At 36.3% G+C, this 17869-nt stretch overlaps 6 protein-coding genes across 6 annotated transcripts; 2 read left to right on the top strand and 4 right to left on the bottom strand. All coding sequences in view use genetic code 12, as the record gives it.

Annotated features, from left to right (window-relative positions):
* Positions 1 to 309: 309 nt before the first annotated feature.
* DEHA2C14190g (DEHA2C14190p) lies at positions 310 to 2493 on the bottom strand (the record flags this gene model as incomplete). Its single annotated transcript, XM_458298.1, has 1 exon — positions 310 to 2493. One exon carries the CDS (start codon positions 2491 to 2493, stop codon positions 310 to 312), a length of 2184 nt encoding a protein of 727 aa, XP_458298.1.
* Positions 2494 to 3381: 888 nt separating this feature from the next.
* On the top strand, positions 3382 to 3832 carry DEHA2C14168g (DEHA2C14168p; the record flags this gene model as incomplete). Its single annotated transcript, XM_458297.2, has 2 exons — positions 3382 to 3400; positions 3465 to 3832. 2 exons carry the CDS (start codon positions 3382 to 3384, stop codon positions 3830 to 3832), a joined length of 387 nt encoding a protein of 128 aa, XP_458297.2.
* Positions 3833 to 8899: 5067 nt separating this feature from the next.
* DEHA2C14146g (DEHA2C14146p) lies at positions 8900 to 10171 on the bottom strand (the record flags this gene model as incomplete). The annotated part of the gene is made up of 1 exon (XM_458295.1): positions 8900 to 10171. The coding sequence occupies one exon, from the start codon at positions 10169 to 10171 to the stop codon at positions 8900 to 8902; it is 1272 nt and encodes a 423-aa protein (XP_458295.2).
* Positions 10172 to 10723: 552 nt separating this feature from the next.
* On the bottom strand, positions 10724 to 12046 carry DEHA2C14124g (DEHA2C14124p; the record flags this gene model as incomplete). The annotated part of the gene is made up of 1 exon (XM_458294.1): positions 10724 to 12046. One exon carries the CDS (start codon positions 12044 to 12046, stop codon positions 10724 to 10726), a length of 1323 nt encoding a protein of 440 aa, XP_458294.2.
* Positions 12047 to 12664: 618 nt separating this feature from the next.
* DEHA2C14102g (DEHA2C14102p) lies at positions 12665 to 13084 on the bottom strand (the record flags this gene model as incomplete). The annotated part of the gene is made up of 1 exon (XM_458292.1): positions 12665 to 13084. One exon carries the CDS (start codon positions 13082 to 13084, stop codon positions 12665 to 12667), a length of 420 nt encoding a protein of 139 aa, XP_458292.1.
* Positions 13085 to 14444: 1360 nt separating this feature from the next.
* Positions 14445 to 16367, top strand: DEHA2C14080g (DEHA2C14080p; the record flags this gene model as incomplete). The annotated part of the gene is made up of 1 exon (XM_458291.1): positions 14445 to 16367. One exon carries the CDS (start codon positions 14445 to 14447, stop codon positions 16365 to 16367), a length of 1923 nt encoding a protein of 640 aa, XP_458291.1.
* Between the last annotated feature and the right edge of the window lie 1502 nt (positions 16368 to 17869).

Genomic DNA, 17869 nt, shown 5'->3' with positions numbered 1-17869 from the left:
TAAATGTGTTCCAAAACGTGAATAATGGCTTTATAACAGCAGTACCAAATTCCTACTTTCACTAGGAAATCATTACACCAAAACTTAATAGACCTAAGCATAAACTCTGTTGTATCTAAGAGGCAACGATAGCCCAAACTTCAGAACTGCAATTATTCGACTTATCAAATTATTATAAATGATTCTATTCTTAAACATATATACTAAATAAATTTCATAATTCATTTTTTTAAAAGCAAAAAACAAGAATAAAGACGTCTAATCACATTAAAACATAAAATTACTAACTAATAAAACAACATAAAACAATTAAAATCCACGTTTGAAAGATAAATAATTCAAATATGAATCGTAATTGAAGTTTCCGAATTTGTAATCGATATCCAATAACAATTTGATGGTATCTTGTGATTTATACACGTATTCGGCAGGGAGTTTAATCAATGCATCGTTCAAGCCAGACTTATCATAGCTTAACCCATGTGCTTCAAATAACTTGTCTTTGTTGAACATCATGAGTCTATTTCCTTTCTGAGTATTGTAAACCTGATCATTAGTTAAGTTGTAAACACCAGGATATCCACTAATTGCTTTGAAGTTGGATTCTTTGGTATTTGCTGGATGCAATGGGAATAAGTTTTGCAAAAGTTCATAAGATGCTAAAGTAAACCCGAATTGAGGAGAAGATCTAAAAACTCTGGCAATCGAACCCTTGAAGAAAGCTCCAACACCTTCTTCCTTTAAGATAACTTTGAAAGCATGGCCAATACCACTATATTTAACTTCATTAGACTTACTTTCGACTTGAAGTCTGGTCTTGATCACATCCGCTGGAGTAGTAAAAAATGCGGCTGGTGCACCGGCTAAAGCACCGGCAATCAATAATTGCCATGAGTCTAATCTATGCTTCTTGTTTGCATCATTAGGATCAAAATTAAATAATATTCTCTTCAAATTAGCGTACGTTGGGAAATATATAGCAGAAAAAGGAACATCTCTCAATAAACATGCAGTTGCACCCTTGTACAAACCCTTAATACCTAACTGTTTAATGATTTGACCAGCACTAAGACGTTTATGAGGAATTTCACCTGGGTTCAATGCCTTTGAAACACCACCTTGCATTTGTAATCTAATCTTCACAATTTCTAAAGGATTCGTGAAAATAACTTGACATCCCCCAGCAGACATACCAGCAAGAATTTCCCAATTCATGGAAATTTTACCATCATCATCTGTCCCAATCTTTCTCATCAAATCATTAACAGTCAATTTAATAGCCTTCTCTGGAGCAACACCAACTAATTGAGCTCCTAAACCAGAGTACAACCCCTTTAAACCTTCATGCTTGATAATTTTTTTGAAACAATCAAAAGAATTTGCATAAACAGCTTTGTGTCTTTGAGCTTGCATTCTAGTCTTAACAAGATCAATTGGGTAAACAACTGTAGCCCCAATACATCCAGCAATTGAACCTAAGAAAAAGGAGTACAATGAGTCAAAAATAGGCCATAAAGAAAAATTATCATCCTGAACAGGTTGTGCTGCTGGATGTTCAAAGATTGAATACAATGTTTTGTAGTTATTATCATAATTAGGATTCAATACTGAAATCAATTCTTTACGAGGAATTGTTTCTTCGTTCTTATTGATCAAGTGAAATAATAAATCTAATTCTGGTGTTGATACTGGCTTGAAGTTTGAAGATTTCAATAAATGATCATTGAGGTGGTTGTATAAGTCATCCTTGTCAATCAAAATGTCACCCTTGTCGCTGGTAGTTGGTGGGGTATTAGCAATAACTTCGTTGATAAGATCGATCTTATTCAAACAGTTGTAAATGAATAGCACATTACTCAAAGAAAATTCCTTCTTATTGAAATACTCTGGTAAAGTGATCAAATTGTGTCTCAATTTATACGATAATTTGTGGTTGAGATTTCTCGTCAACAAATCGTACAATTCACTATCAGAAATAACACCGGTTTTACCGGCAACCATTTCAAAGTTACCAATCAACTTGGTGATTGGCAAATAATTGATTAAAGTGACAAAATCGCTATATTCAATTGAACCATGTGGAGCAAAAAACTTAGTAAAATAAGTCCAGTTCAACTTCACCGTCTTCTGTTGGTAGGCTGGATCGATAGCCCTGTTAATCTTGTTCAATTTCTCGATACATTCGGTGTATGTGATCTTATCACTAGCTGCAGTATCCTTACCAATAAGATTGAATGTTAACTTGAATTCACCATCCTTGGACGTCAAGATTTTGATAAATTTCAACCAATCCTTTTCATCAATGTAACCCTTACGCTCGTGGTCAGCTGCTAAATATAACAATGAGTACGAACCTCTAGGAACATCAGAAGAGAATGGTGCCAAAATTGTGGTGAATTGGTCAAGATTCAATGTTTTTTCATCCGGATTTAACTTCGGGTTAATTGATGCAAATTGATCAAAGATCTCCCTGGCTTTTAGTTCATGCGACATGATCAACTTTTATATATCTATACTATACTGCTTTTCGGATTGTCTAATTCATAAACAATGTCTCTATAATATCAAACAAAAACGATTAATAACAAAAACAAATGGGAACTGAATCAATATGCTTGTTGAAATTTTTCAGTCTATAACGTGTATTGGTATAAATCTGGGGAAATTTCTGTTCTATAGAAATCTTCTTTCAATGAACAAATTCAACAACTGGTATGGTCGGTTCAAATTCCCTGAACTCGTGTATATACTTTTATATATATATATTTGTATAATAAAGATGAATAAAACCATTCAATGTATTTTCATTATAATCTCCACATAGAAAATTTCGTTTTCCGCCGTCTTTGTGTAATCCCCCCAAATTGAGTCACCTTAAGCCCGACAAATATGTCAACTAATAACTGAAAATTGGCCCTAAATGCTCGTTTCTTCTAGGGTTTCTGACATGTCCTCGGTGAATCCATCATATATGGCCCTATAATACGGTTTTTAAGACGAATTACACGGTTCTATGGGAAATATCCCCCGTTGTTCGACTTAGTACTAAGAATCACAAGACGGTGCAAACGCATAAGTTATCCATTCGTCCGAGGTCTCCCGGATAAATTCTAGGCAAAGAACCGCATACAAACACCGTATACAAACACCGTATACACCGTATGGAGTTTTGCGGTGTTTGTGGTTTCTTTATTTGCGACATTTCTACTTTACAATTAAGCGCCTTACGCGACATATTACGCGACAACGGTTGTGCGACACTCTGCGTTTGTGCGACATTTGAAGCGACATTATGTACGACATTTTCCCTCCGCTATATCACCTGAATATCTGGACCCATAGGCGTAGAAAGCACACTAACAACCAAAGAATTAGAAAATAATGGCCACCGGAGCACCAGGTATGTTTTTGAGGGGTTTAATGCGACCGTAGTATAAAGAAATTTGGACTAACAATTTTTATAGGAAATTCATTTAGTAGATGGTCGCCTACACCACCCGAGAGAGGATCATTTCCATTGGATCATGATGGTGATTGTAAGCAACAGATGATAGAGTACTTGAAATGTATGAAGTTCACGGAAAACCTGAATGCACCCAACTGTCGAGTCTTAGCTAAGAAATACTTGAAGTGTAGAATGGATAACCAATTAATGGATGAATCGGAATGGGATTCGTTAGGGTTGGTAAACTTGCCTGGTGACACTACAGAGCCTAAAAAGAACCAAACTGGAACGAATTCAAGTATAAGCAATAGCCAAATTTTGAAAGGGGGTAATTCTGCCGCAAATACTAGCCTGGCTGTGGGTGATGTTGAGAAACCGAAAGATTAAGTTGAAATTAGTAAATATATTGTTAATAGTCCTTGTACATAGTTTCTGAATTAATAATGCTTTGAATAATACGTAGTATATAATCTTGGAGATTATGCCAATCTAGAGTAGATTGATATGATGTTAGACACTAACTACACTTTACGAAACCAAAATTACAGATGTTTATTGCACAATCTATATCCATATTATACAAATACTATATCTGCAGATAAACATGACCATCAATTTGGCTTACCTCTGCCTCTACCTCCTCTGCCTCTGCCTCTGCCGTTACCTCTGTAATTACCTCTATTTCCTCTACCTCTGTCGTTTCTACCATTTTCACGGCTTTGTTGCGAGGAAGGAATCTGTTCCGGTTGTTGCTGCTGTTGCTGCTGTTGCTGTTGCTGCTGAAGCTGACTTGGTTGTTGCTGGAAGAATTGTGGTGGTAACGGAATCCCTGGGACAACAGGAGGCACACCATATGGCATATGTTGTGGAGGGACAGCTCCTTCATTCATCACATTCGAATATATCTGACCATAGATATGTCTAATTGCGTTAGAATTAAGTCTCAGGTCTTCTTCCTGATCAGTATTTTCATTTTTATCAGCTTCTTTGCTTGGATTTGCTTCGTCGGCACCATTTTTATTTTCACGGTCAGATTTTTTTAATAAATTCAATAACTCATTAGTTTTTTCGGAATTAGCTTGCTTCTTAGCATTTTCTATTTCCTGCTTTTGTTTCTTTGCAAGAGCTATTTCCTTCGATCTCTGTTTCTTCTCGTTATCGCCTAATGGTTTCGATTTCTGTTTCGAAGCTTTACTATGATACACCAATTGCTTATTGGTCAAATTCAATACTAAAGAAGAATCGACAATTAAACCTCTGTTAGTCTTCAACTTGCCATTCATATTATTACCACTCATTAACGGATAATCAAAAATCACACCCAATGAGTTCTTAGTTCCAAACGATGTAATTGAAGCAATCGTACCTTTTGATAAATAAGGAACTTTACCAGACTTTTGAACATAGATAACTCTATCGCCTAGTTCAAACCTCTGAGTACTCAATAATTGATACGACTCACTTGGATCTAAAACTGCACTCTTTGGTACACCTTTAATATCCTTGTTGGTATATGGAACAGCTTGTCCAATATAATGTTCCATGTAACTTTCAATTGCTTCATAACTGAATTTTGTAAAAGATTCAGATTCTAAGGATACTTTCAGTAATTGAGCCTTAACTTCTTTCAACCATTTTGTTACCTCTTGTAATTCACTTTCGGTATTCACAACTGTAGAAGCCTTTGGAATGGCCTTTTGATCAATTTCTTGTAATGATTTGAATAATTTTGGAAACTTAGAGCGATAATCAGTAATCAACTGAATTGCTAATGGAGAAAATTCCCATACCTTACCATTCTTTCTTGTGAAACCTAAAACTTTTTGACGACGACCTTCAAACTTTAATTCCAAACCAATATTAACACGTCTCTTATTATTAAAATCATTTTCAAGCATATAACCAGAAGTGATCTTAGACATAAATAATGCATTCAATCTCAATTTCTTAGAAACTTCAAAAGACGGCAAATATCTAATTTCCTTACTTTCAATATCTAGTCTTCTTTTACCAATATTTGGTTCATTTGTTGATTGGATTTTTGAAATTTTAACATTGACCTTATCATTACCAGTGTAGCCTGCAACTGTGGCTTGTGTACCGTATGCAAAAGCACCCAAAAATACAACCTGAGATTCAAGTGGAAATTCTTCATCAATAGGTAACGGAGGTCTTGTTGCAAATCTAGTGTCTTCGTTAATCACCTCTTCCACAACTAATTGAATTGGGTAAATTTCAGTTTCCTTCGAAAATGTTTTGACATATGCTCCTTTTTCGTTACGAATTAAACCAGTAACTGGTTGAACATATGCCAATCCTTCGATATCCCCTAATTTAATACCCTTAGTCTTCTCGTAATTATCTGAAATAGATCTTGCTGTTTGATAAAATGACTTCGATTCGTCTGGAGTTAATGGAGTGGATATAACCTTTCTAGAATTTTGCACCTTCATAGATTCATACTTGAATTCTTTATCCATAATTGAAACAACTCTTGATTCTCTCAAAAATGGCCATTTGGTATAGACGACCTTATTTATAAATTTCTGACTAAATTGATAAATTGATAAATCGTTCCACATATTTTCTAAACTCAAGATCATTGATTCTGATCTTGATGGGTTCTGGAATACCTTGACTTCATGCAAAGACAACTCTGAATTAAATGGAATAGTTTCCAACGTAGGAAAACCAGCTAATGATTCTTTCCCCAACAACGCGTTTTCTCCCAACACAATTTTGATCTCACCTTCAACTTTCGGTAATAAGAATGACTCCTCGATACATTTATCATGTTCAAGGTCATGGAAATACCCTGGCAATGGAGTAGGATAAATATAGTCAATTTGGGGGTTAAAGATAAATTCTATGTCATTACCAATACTGTTTCTTCTCAGCTCTTCTGGAGATAGTTGTGCTTCAATTGGTTTTAAAGCATCGATCAACCTATTCTCATCAACAAATGACAATAAAACCACCGCTTCCCAAGGAGCACTTTTTCCATTCATATCAATATCAACTTCATGGGGATAAAAATCAATTATTGGGGAATGAGGTTCTGTCATGAGTGGTCTGTAAACTGATGGCATTAATTTTCTCGATCTTGCCGGTAAAACTGCCATCAATTGCTCGAATGGCTTGAAAGGTTTCGACTTTTCAAAGGTTATGCCTGTATTTGTCTTTAAAAATTCATTCAATCCAATCGATATATCGGATATTCTTGGAGAATAATGATATCTAAAGTACCAATTCCAAGATGGACATCCTTTATAATAATAATACAAAACCCATTGCAAACCTTCTAAATAATGCTGAGTGAACTCAATCATCTTATCTGTCTCATAAATTGAAAAATGTAACTTTTCCTTATAATACTTATCTTTCCAGTTCATAAACTTCGTGTCATAAATATTCTTCGAATCCTTTAATATTTCATCAGTTTCAAATAAATTTGCTGACTGATATTTCTTAATAGTTCTTCTAAGGTCATTAAATCTTTCATTCTGTTCTTCTTCAGTTTCGTAAGGTGATAATCCATCAATGTCCAATTTAACTGTATAAGTATCTTCCGATTTCGAATGAATTATGACAATACCAGCATCTAACGCAAATGTTTTCAAAAACTCAATGTCCTTAGTCGCTTCATCAGTTGGAAGTTGTAACTGAGGTAATTTATCTTCGTTAGCTAAGGCAACTAATTCTTCAACCTTTTTCGATGAATTTTCTAATAACCAAGGTTTTATCATACCAACTAATTTCTTTTGATCTTTTAATATCAACAATTTACCCATGCGCTCTCTTTTCTTCTCACCAGTAATTGAAATATCCTCTAATCTTTTATTGAACCATTCAACATCAACATCTTGCTTTTCGAAATTTTCTAATTCAAACTCCGAAAGAGAATTAAGCCAGATATTTAATCTCTTCAAGTTGATTGTACCATTTTCGTTCAAATAACCGTCTGATTGTTGTAATGTTTGTTTGAATGTTTCCAATAATAACGGAAATGCCCCTTTATTTATAAATAAGTCCGGCAAATTGGGTAAAAAGTCATTACCGATGACATACATGATTAAGATAAAGTCATCCAAAACTCTTTCGAAATTATATTCAAAGCTTAATTGATTATCCAAAGCTTGGAATTCTAATGACAAATATTCTCTTAATAAAGATAAATGTAATAAGTAGAAATTTTGATCAGTTAATTCGTTACTCTGTTTTTGACCTCTTGGTCCAAATGTAACTTCTTCTCTCAATAACGCAAAATGTGGATAATGGGACACTAAACCTAACATGATTAAATCAGCATCTAAACCGTAAATACAATGCCTTGAGTTTGGATCATGATTGGGTTGATTCTTCATTGTTCTAATATATTCCATAATTTTATGCTCACCTTCACCTGGAACTTCGTGGCCACTCAAGATAATTTTCACGTTGGCCCATCTGGAATCCTCAGATATCTTTTTATGAATAAAGTACTTTAAGTTATCAGTTAACTTGGCCATGAATTCAGTACCTGGTGTGATCGCATTAGAATCAAATGGATCGTCTTTAGGGATTTCAAGACCTTTTTCAATAGCATTTTTCATGTTTTCTTCTGCTTCAAATGCAGTTCTGAATCTACGAGCTCTTTGTTGATTCATTTTTGCTCTTGGGGCAACCCCATCGATAGCCATATAAAACACCTTATGTGGCTTGATGATTTCAAATAAATGCTCAATATAAGAAAAGATTGCAGCATACATTTGATCATCTGTTAACCTTGAGAATGTATCATCATTGGAATGTGTACATGTATGTAAAATCGAATTCATATCAAGATATAAATTATCGAACTCTGGAATCTGTGTCCCATCGATTAATTGGGAAATCAATGGCCATCTTTCTGAAATGAACCGAAAAAATTTGGGAATACCTGTTCTATAGTTAGTATCGAATTAACAACATTTCAATTAATATGTAACCTAATAAATTAAGCACAAATTAAACTTTAGGAAGAAAAAGACGCTTACCCATTATGAATGATATATGTTAGGATTGTTATAAAATTTACTTGGATTTTATAATATATAGTAGCAGAAGATAGAATTATGTTACTTTGGAGTATTTGGTAGTTGAAATTTATCGTCCAATATTACAATTCACGCACGACTTTAATGTTTACTGCTATTACACGATATCAAGAGTTAAATCATATATTAGAGACATCCCAACATGGATAACAAAGAAATGGATTCTTACCCAAATAATCTAAATTAATCGATTAATCGATTATATCAAGCCATAAATATCCGACCATAACCATAGACCAAAACCAAAAATACAAAAAAAAATGAAAACCTGAACAATCAGAACCATGCCAAACGAATTACCAGAAGCCATTTGTTGGGAGAGAAAAAGAGCAGATTATAATATGAAAAGCTATATAACGAAGCAGCTGTGATTGTTCAACTAAATATTCATTGAATCAGCAACAAATTTTCGAAGTGGGTAACTTGATCTGTAAATATGTCTCGCACTCTGATCAAAACTGAATTTAGCCCTATGAAAAACACATTTTAAGGAATTATTCTTCCAACACCGATCAAATGACCCGAATATCGAGTTATTAGCAAGTTTTATATAACGGGATCCTTGATGTATTTCACGGAAAATCAAGTCGTATGGGTTCACAATGTAGCGCTGTTTAAAATGATGCCACAAGTTAAAAAGTTCAGCAGCCTGATTCTGGGTATTCTGAGTAAAGTGGTTACACCATGCGTTGAAATTGATGATTCCTTGTTGTTTCATTATATGCAACCAATCATTTAATCTGGCAAAATCGTATTCTTTCCACAGATTCATCTTTTTAGAGAACTTGATAGTCTTCGATGGAGTCACTTGATATAAACCGAAATATTTCGATGTTGGATATGAATCTTCATAGAATAGATCCTCCAAATAAGTCTTACATTTAACAGCTGTTTTGTCAAAATAACTTAACGTGGTCATGAATACTGATGGTGTTGGCAGTTGTTTACGATAGCATAATACTGAATTCCAATTGATATTATAATATAACCCAATCAATGAGGCCACTCCCAAAATGCTACTTACAAAGTAGTAAAATAAATATTCCGAATTGTCATCCATAAAATCTTGCAAGCCATCAAATTTTAAATACACACAATTCGCTTTGCATTTGCGACCATTATTCTCGTCGGGTTGTGCCTCGGTAGGATCCACATTCACAACATCCGATGCTTCAACATCTCCTTTGTCTCCATTATCTTCGTCAGCTTTATTGCTTGCTGCGTCTATGGCATCTTTTGACGAAATGAACTTATTGAATTGTTCTATTCTCAGCTTGGCTACATTTTGGTAAAATTCGCTGGACTTCTGTTTAATTGAGTCATTCCATTTTCCTGTTCTAAACGAAAGATTCTCATAAAACCTGATCACATTATCAATATGTCTATCCTCATACTGCGAAGAATCGTCTATAATGGGTTCGACGATGGGCTTTTTAGGACTCTTAATTGTTTCACTTTTGCTCGTTGTTTCAAAATCTGGGGCAATCACAGGTAGTTTTAACGTGCCAACACTGGAAACTTCTTTATCTTGGTCTAAGCTTAACTCCTTGCTGTTTCCGAGCGCAGAGCTACCAGTCGACTGGTCATCATCCATATCCGAAGACGACGAAATGATTGACCAGTCTTCATCATTATGAATAGATTGCATCATAAATTTCCGTGCCAATCGCTAATAATTAAATTTAATTCTCTAAAAGTTAATACCTTTCTATTTATTGAATAATCTTTGTATAGTAGTATTAAAACGTACTCAAATTACGTATTTATTAAATATATATTCTGTTACAAATGTACTTAATTTTGCCTCCCTTATTATCCCTTTAAGTTACTTACTGATAGCGATAACGTACTGCAGGTAATTATGTCTCAGTTAAACATATAATTAAGACCCTGTGCATATCATACATGAAGTACTAATAGTGCTTCAAATCTATTGAAGATCATATGTAGCATAAATATCCATATGTGAGCTACAACAGGAAAGTAGAAAGTGGATGTTCCAAAAATTTCGAAACATAGTCTGGGAAGATTATATAAAAATAAAAATGTTTGTTTGTGCCAACTGGATGCAAAATAGGATACACTATACATTCTACTGTCTAAGACAATATGGAAACCATATGATATAATATACAATTAAATAATCTATTAAATATTCCTCATATCTCGTTAGCGACTCGTATCTAAATGCACCTAATTACTGTCATCCACTATCACCTGTACTATCATTATTGGTACGCTTCGATTGGTTCGATATTTCATGTTCTTTCAGCCAGCTGGTAGATCGGTCCTCTAGGTATTTGATCCTAGAGTCCATTTTTGCTAAGCTTTCGTGTAATTTATGCGTGTAGGCCACTAGATCTTGATATTTTGAAATGGTGACAAAGCCAGCAGGAGCAGCATTTTGTTGGCCAGAATGCAGATTCGTGTGATTTGTAGGCGGAAGTGGTGGGTTATTCGGGTGAGTAGGATGACTATTAGATACAGGCAGATAGTATGGTAGATATGGAGGATTCGCTTGCTTTGGTGAATATTGGTTTTGTAAAGGAAAGTAAGGCTCTCGGTTTTCTAATGCATGATAGTATTCGTTGAATTGTTGCCCTTGTTGTTCATTATCGGATGTGGGTCTAGTATTCGTTGTAGCCATTGTAGGCGTCCTAATATCACTATTTGGGGTCTGCGCAGGAGCATATGCTTGGTATGGGGGTGAATTTAGGCCACTGTTCTGGAGTACCTTCCACCTACTCAAGTCAGAATCTTTGGATCTAGAGTCAGTATTGGCTGTTGGGGAAGACATTGCTGAAACTGACGTGCTACTAGGCACTATCTGCGAAAAGAATGCTCCACCCGCTCGATTGATAGTATGTGTATTTCCAGAGCAAGCATTCGGCGAATTCTGGTGTCTGATTAAGGCGTCCGGTCTTGCAAACCTTCTCGTGCATTTAGTGCAATGGAACGGTTTCTCTCCGGTGTGTAGTTTTTCATGACGTTTCAAATCATGTATGCGCCTGAATTTCGAATCACACACTCGACACACATGGGGCTTCGAGGAAGAATGTATTAATTCATGACTCGCCATGTTGTGTTTACGTGTGAAACCTTGGTCGCATACCTTGCAGAAATACTTTTTTTGCATGGCTCCTTCCAGCAACTGACTTCCACTAGAAGTAGTACTGGAGTTTGCGCTAGAATTTGTAATCAACATATCTCCCGAACTGGAAGTATTGGAGCTGTCGTTGTTCATTGGTTCCCGTATATGCTCTCCGTCGTTTGGGGATATGCCAGAAGCATCCTGTTCTGCAAGTCTCTTCCCACGAGCTTTACTAACCCCCAAGTTAGACATATCATCAGGTAATGATATCATCGGCAGAGGCGTAAAATTTGTTCCTGTGATGCCAGATGATTGTTCACCTGTGTTAGAACTCGATTCACCGGTCCTAGACAACAATGTAGTTTTCAATAGACTCAGTCTCGCACCTGCATCGTTGCCACTAGACCCTGACATTGAATTCTCCTGTTTCGCCATATTGATTCTATAACTGCAACTGCAGAATAAGTTTAGATCTCTACCACCTTATAGGGTATTTTATTGCTTGTAAGCTTTCAACTGGGCTTATGCGTGATTGTAAAACAATGTCTCAAAAAGTAATAATCTGGTATAATTTCAACTCAAATCGCCGTCTCTCTCTATCTCTTTGGTTTCTTCAAAGGGATTCTGTTTGTTTCTATAATGAGAGATATTTCCAGAAAAGTCCCTTTGAAAGAAAAGCATACTAAACTAGGGGAATGTCTATAAACTTGAACATTTTGCAGAGCTCATTATTTGAATATTTGATTAGGTAAGCCAGCCCTCTTCCCAGATGATTCTTCGTCTAACAAGAATAACAGAGATAAACATCGTAGAATGGTAGATAGCCAAGGGATATTAACTCCGGCAAGGTAACCTATAGTAGAATGTATGGAGAATTTCTCTGGGTACGTTTATGGATAATTTTCTAGCTGAACAATACCAAAGACAAGGTGGAGACAATAAGCGAATAGATGAATGCTCGTTGCCAGAACTGTGTCATGTTTGTGGCTCTTATACGGGGAGGGATAATTTATTTTAATGACGTATGTATATTAACGAAAAGGGCAACTAAAACTAGTGTATATAGATTTTACAATTTTGCAAGCATTTTGCGGCATACGCAATAATGTACTGCTTGAAGATAGAGGAATAAGAGAATATTTCGAGAGAAAAATTGGTATCAAGGAGATCACCCTCTATTGATGCTAGGATCTTGATCAATGTATGCAAGTCATCAATACAGTTGATCACGTAGCTAATTGAAATGGTGTAGGCGGGAGCTGTGAGAACATTGTTTATGAAGGCATGCGGGAAGCTATGGATAATGCAATTGTCATCAATTAAGGTATTGATTATGCTTTGCTTGTCGTTTAGGTATGCTGAGTCGTAGTTGCAGTAGACCAAGTTGTTTTCATCTTTTGGCGTAGGAAACTGGCATACGGTTGTAGTGCTGTTGAACTTTACAGTAAGCTTTCTAACATTAATAGCAGTCATCGTACACCTGTAAGAAAAGGGATTGTAAAGTTTGATGTAAGGAGCTAAGTATTACAGTACATATGTAAAAATTATTGATCTTGGAAGGTTGTTATAGGTTTTATCCCAACTTATTAGGTATGGCAGCAATAAATCTGGTATGCTGAATATGTCGCACAAGATCCAAAGGAATGATATATTCGATTGACCGGAACAAAACACCAATAGCACTAGTTTCTAGTACGTATGTGTGATGCGAACGTTAGTATAAGCAATTCAGAGTATTTACTGGAGTTTATAGTATGTAACATATTTCATGAAAATTATCATTATATCGCAAAATTTGGAACATTTTCAGATTTCGCATATTTTGTGCTTATCTTGTTAAAAATATTACTCTGCATTACCAATGCACTAGTCCTTTAACATTTGATACGTAGTCAACTGTATACTAAACATTTATTGATTTACTGGTGACGTATATAAGGATCCATCGAAGCATAATTAGATGGCTCAGTGAGGTCCAATAAACTGTTATTGGCTAGCCTTAGGTTGCCAACAATTTCGAATAGAAATACGAATGATTCAGATGTTTACGAATCTGACATCCTTTAGGCTCTATTGCTAAAGATGATTATTTTCCGAGAGAATAAATTTGCTTTGCACCTTCTTCTATTTCCCCTGCCAGACGCAGAAAATACCCCAAAGTGATAATCTCCACCTATTGTTTCGATTAACAGTTTCTTTTAACAACTATCCTTCTTTCTTTCATTACTCATTCTGGTTCATGTACCCCATCTAGAGCCTATTATTTTCTCAATATGCAGCTCTCTTACAATCCATTGGTCTCTCTAGTAACGAACAGTTGCAATCAGAGGAGATCATGTTGGTAAACGCACACCAAACTTCGATAAGGAGAAACGTGGAGTTAAGAGTTCAACTCTTTTTATTAATGACCTAACAATACCTTAGGTTTTCCTGTACACGAGTGGCGACGACAAGTGGGTTCATATTGAGGTGGGCCGAAAGTTTTGTTTAGCATAGCATCTTTTGGGGGGGGGGGGTGTAACTCAGAACATCCAAACACCCATAATTAAATATTTTTTTAATTTATTAGCAATTTATCAAATCTCAAATCTTATCATCCCCTTAATTAGCCTTGTACTTAAAAAGATAGGTTGGAATACACAATATATATATATTGACTAAAGTCTAGATATACGGAAGTACAATACGGACGCTGTGTTGATAATAAGCTAAAGGTTTTTTTTTTCGGTGAAGTAATCGAAGTTATTTACCCCTTGATTAGCGTTCAGTAAGCTAATAAAGTTCGGTAAAGGTTTTTTCAATATAATAAGAATTGCTTAGATTAGGCGACAAAATGTCATTGATTTCTAATAGAAAAAGACCAAGAGGTTTCAGTGAAGCATTTGATACGACGTCAGATAAGACAGCTGCAAATAAAACAAAAACAAGTAACGGCTATTTCGATACTAATTCGTCATCGTCGGGGTCAACATATAACGAAATATCACCCAGCTCGAGTAATAACCTAAATTTGAATATGAATATAAACTTAAACGAATCTGATACCACTATAAATACGAATGATTCGAATAATAAGAAGGTGAATTTTGGAATGGATGGTTACAATAAGGACCATGCGGTGATTGAAGATTTGGATTCGGAATGTGACGAGGATGATGATATAATTATCCTCGAGGAAAGACAAATTAAGAGTACCAAATCAAAGAGGAACAATTCTGATTCGGTTTTAACCTATACTGATGCATTTGCGGCGTATAATATGTTCAATGTGAATAATACTGAGGATTTTGAGATTAGCCACACTAGTTTTTCTATATCAAATACGTCTAAGAAGCAAAGAACCAATTCGTTGCCCCAGTTACCTCAAGTGAAATGTTTCTATAACAAACCAATCAATTATGTTTTGCAATATCCTAAGTTAGGAAATATCAGAACAGACATTATTCCTCACCAAATGAATTTACCCCCGTGCGACGATAAGGATGGCCATTATATTATTAAGATTAATGATTTGTTCGCCAATAGATTTGTAATACTAAAACTATTGGGACAGGGGACTTTTGGTAAAGTGGTTGAATGCTACGACAAGGTAAACCGTGAAACGGTTGCCATCAAGATAATAAGAAATATACCCAAGTACAGAGATGCTGCTAAGATTGAATTGAGAATTTTATCCACGTTGAAGAAATTTGACAACCAAAATGACAACCATTGTATTCATCTTCGTGAATGTTTCGATTTTAGAGGACATATTTGTATTGTCACAGATTTATTGCAAATTTCGTTATACGATTTCTTGGAAAAAAATAAATATATTGCATTCCCAGGTTCACATATACAAGCCATTTCAAAGCAGCTTATACGGTCGGTCACTTTTTTGCATGACTTGAGTTTAATTCACACTGATTTAAAACCGGAAAATATATTATTACATGATGATTCGTTTAACAAGAAGTTGTTGCGGAGTAATACGATCACGGCAAGCTACATAAGTTTAACAAAATTAAACGAATCATCCAGTAAAAAGATTCCCAAGTATTCAAAGATTTTGAAAAATCCGTTGATACAAATAATTGACTTTGGGAGTGCTATTTTCGACGATGAATATCATTCGTCTATTGTATCAACAAGGCATTATAGAGCCCCAGAAATTGTATTGGGTGTTGGCTGGTCGTTTCCGTGTGATATGTGGTCGGTAGGATGCATTTTAGTTGAACTAGTAATAGGCGAGCCTTTATTCAAGACGCACGATAACCTAGAGCATTTGGCAATGATCGAAAAAGTTTGTGGCCATAAAATAGACAAATCGATGGTATTGTTGTCGAAAGCCAAAGAAAATGAGTGTGGATTACAGTATTTCACTGACGAGTATAACGGATTTAGCGACGACGAAAGCGAACAAGATGACGACGTAATTGTCGATGATGAGTTGACTAGGGGGAACAGTTTATCGTTAATATTTCCTACAGAGTCTACACCCCAAAAATTTATTAATAGTGTCAACTTGCTAGCACGAATTGATTTATTTATCAGTTCCAGAATTGGCCTCAATATTAACCTTGATTATTCGTTGTCGAAGAATTTTGATAAGAACAAGCATTTGATTAATTTTGGCAACTTCACGTTCTGGTGGTTCTTCATCGACTTGCTCAAGAACCTTTTGATTATTAATCCCGACGAGAGACTAACGGCGTTGGAGGCGTTGGATCACCCATGGTTCAATCTTGGCATTGAGGATGAAGGGACTGTCGGTTGAAGCGGTAATTTTTCAAAAGGGGTTTCCCAGTGGATCTGAAATTGTGCGAAGGCATAGAAGAGGCCTGAGGGCTTACGATATCCAAATGACTTCAATGATTGTAGCTCGTTCAAAATGCGTCATTTAGGGGACTCTACGGTACGAAACAGTTACTTGGTGGCTCATATTACAAATCAGCATCAAGGGTTACGTGCATGAATATTATCGCATAGGCGGGTATCTAACGGTAGACCATCGCTAGTAATACGAACTGGTGGCAATATTGACGCTCAAACTCTCGTAATAGGAGGCGATGTCAAAAGAATTGGTTTTGATAATATGGCAAGTATGACAAGTCGCGGAATAACGCGTCAAAGGGTTAGGTTTATGATTGTATTATAGTTTATGTTTAGTGTAATGAATGGAAAGGTTTCATGGTCAACTACGACGGGCCTTTTGGCACTCCTGTAGCGGTTTGATTTATACCTGGTTACGGTTGAATTTACACCGCTGGCGGCGCGGCGTATAACAACTGCCAATAAACAGGACGTCTGCTAGTGGCATCGTCTTAGTAAATGCACACATTTACCGCATCCCACAATGCCAATGTCCATGTAATGCCCCTATTGAAGAGTAGAGGCCACTAACTATACACCAGGAGGTGATATGTGTATGCCCACACATACTCATGATGTAGTCGCTAGTAGCTAGGTCAACGGCTCTAGCTTTCTCGTTTACGACTCGCTAACTCTAATCCCCCTCACCGTACAGTCAAACTTTAACCTTACGCAATTGCAAAATTTTATCGCAAACTCTAACCAAACTCTATGCTGCCAATACACTCCCACCCCACAGACTTCTTGGATATCTCTCCAGTCTTTCAGATCTACGAAAAATATCCTGCTACAGTCTGGCCATCATATCAGTCTGGTCCAGGCGTACAGTGTCTGCACGTAATTAAAGCCATCTCATCTCGTTCAGGTATTGTAATTACAGCTCGCACGTCACTCTCAAACCTTTGTGTCATGTCAATCCGCAAATTTTTCCTTCCCTTTGTAGCTTCCATGCAGTGACCACTGCACATTTCTGCTTATTTTCGGCCCACTTCTGCTCCTGTGTGTTCTAACCGTTTTGTGCAATAATCCCCACCGACAGATTATGAACTTCTGCCCCGGTGCTACTTTTTCGTGTTCCGTGTATCACCAAGGCTATTATCAGGCCCTTTATTGTTCCGTATAATTGTTTCATCCATACTCATACGCGGTACCCCATCCTTCATCCTATACTATCATACGCCACTGTCGCCATCTTCTGGCCGTGTCTACATCCCAATCGTCCCCTTTTTGCCCCTGCTTTTCCTCGCTGTCTCTCCTGGTCTAGAATCCCCGGACCACCTCTGTTGTGCTGTACGGACTACATAATCCCTGCAAACTCTCGCACACCGATTGGCCACATGCGATCTTGCCGCGCATAAACTTTGATACGCGCAGCACCGTCTTCACAATGCACCGACCGCAGCGTGT

The sequence above is a fragment of the Debaryomyces hansenii genome (assembly GCF_000006445.2).
Source record: "Debaryomyces hansenii CBS767 chromosome C complete sequence".
Lineage (NCBI taxonomy): Eukaryota > Fungi > Ascomycota > Pichiomycetes > Serinales > Debaryomycetaceae > Debaryomyces > Debaryomyces hansenii.
The sequence above is the reverse complement of the archived record's forward strand: the minus strand, read 5'-3'. Positions and strand labels throughout refer to the sequence as shown.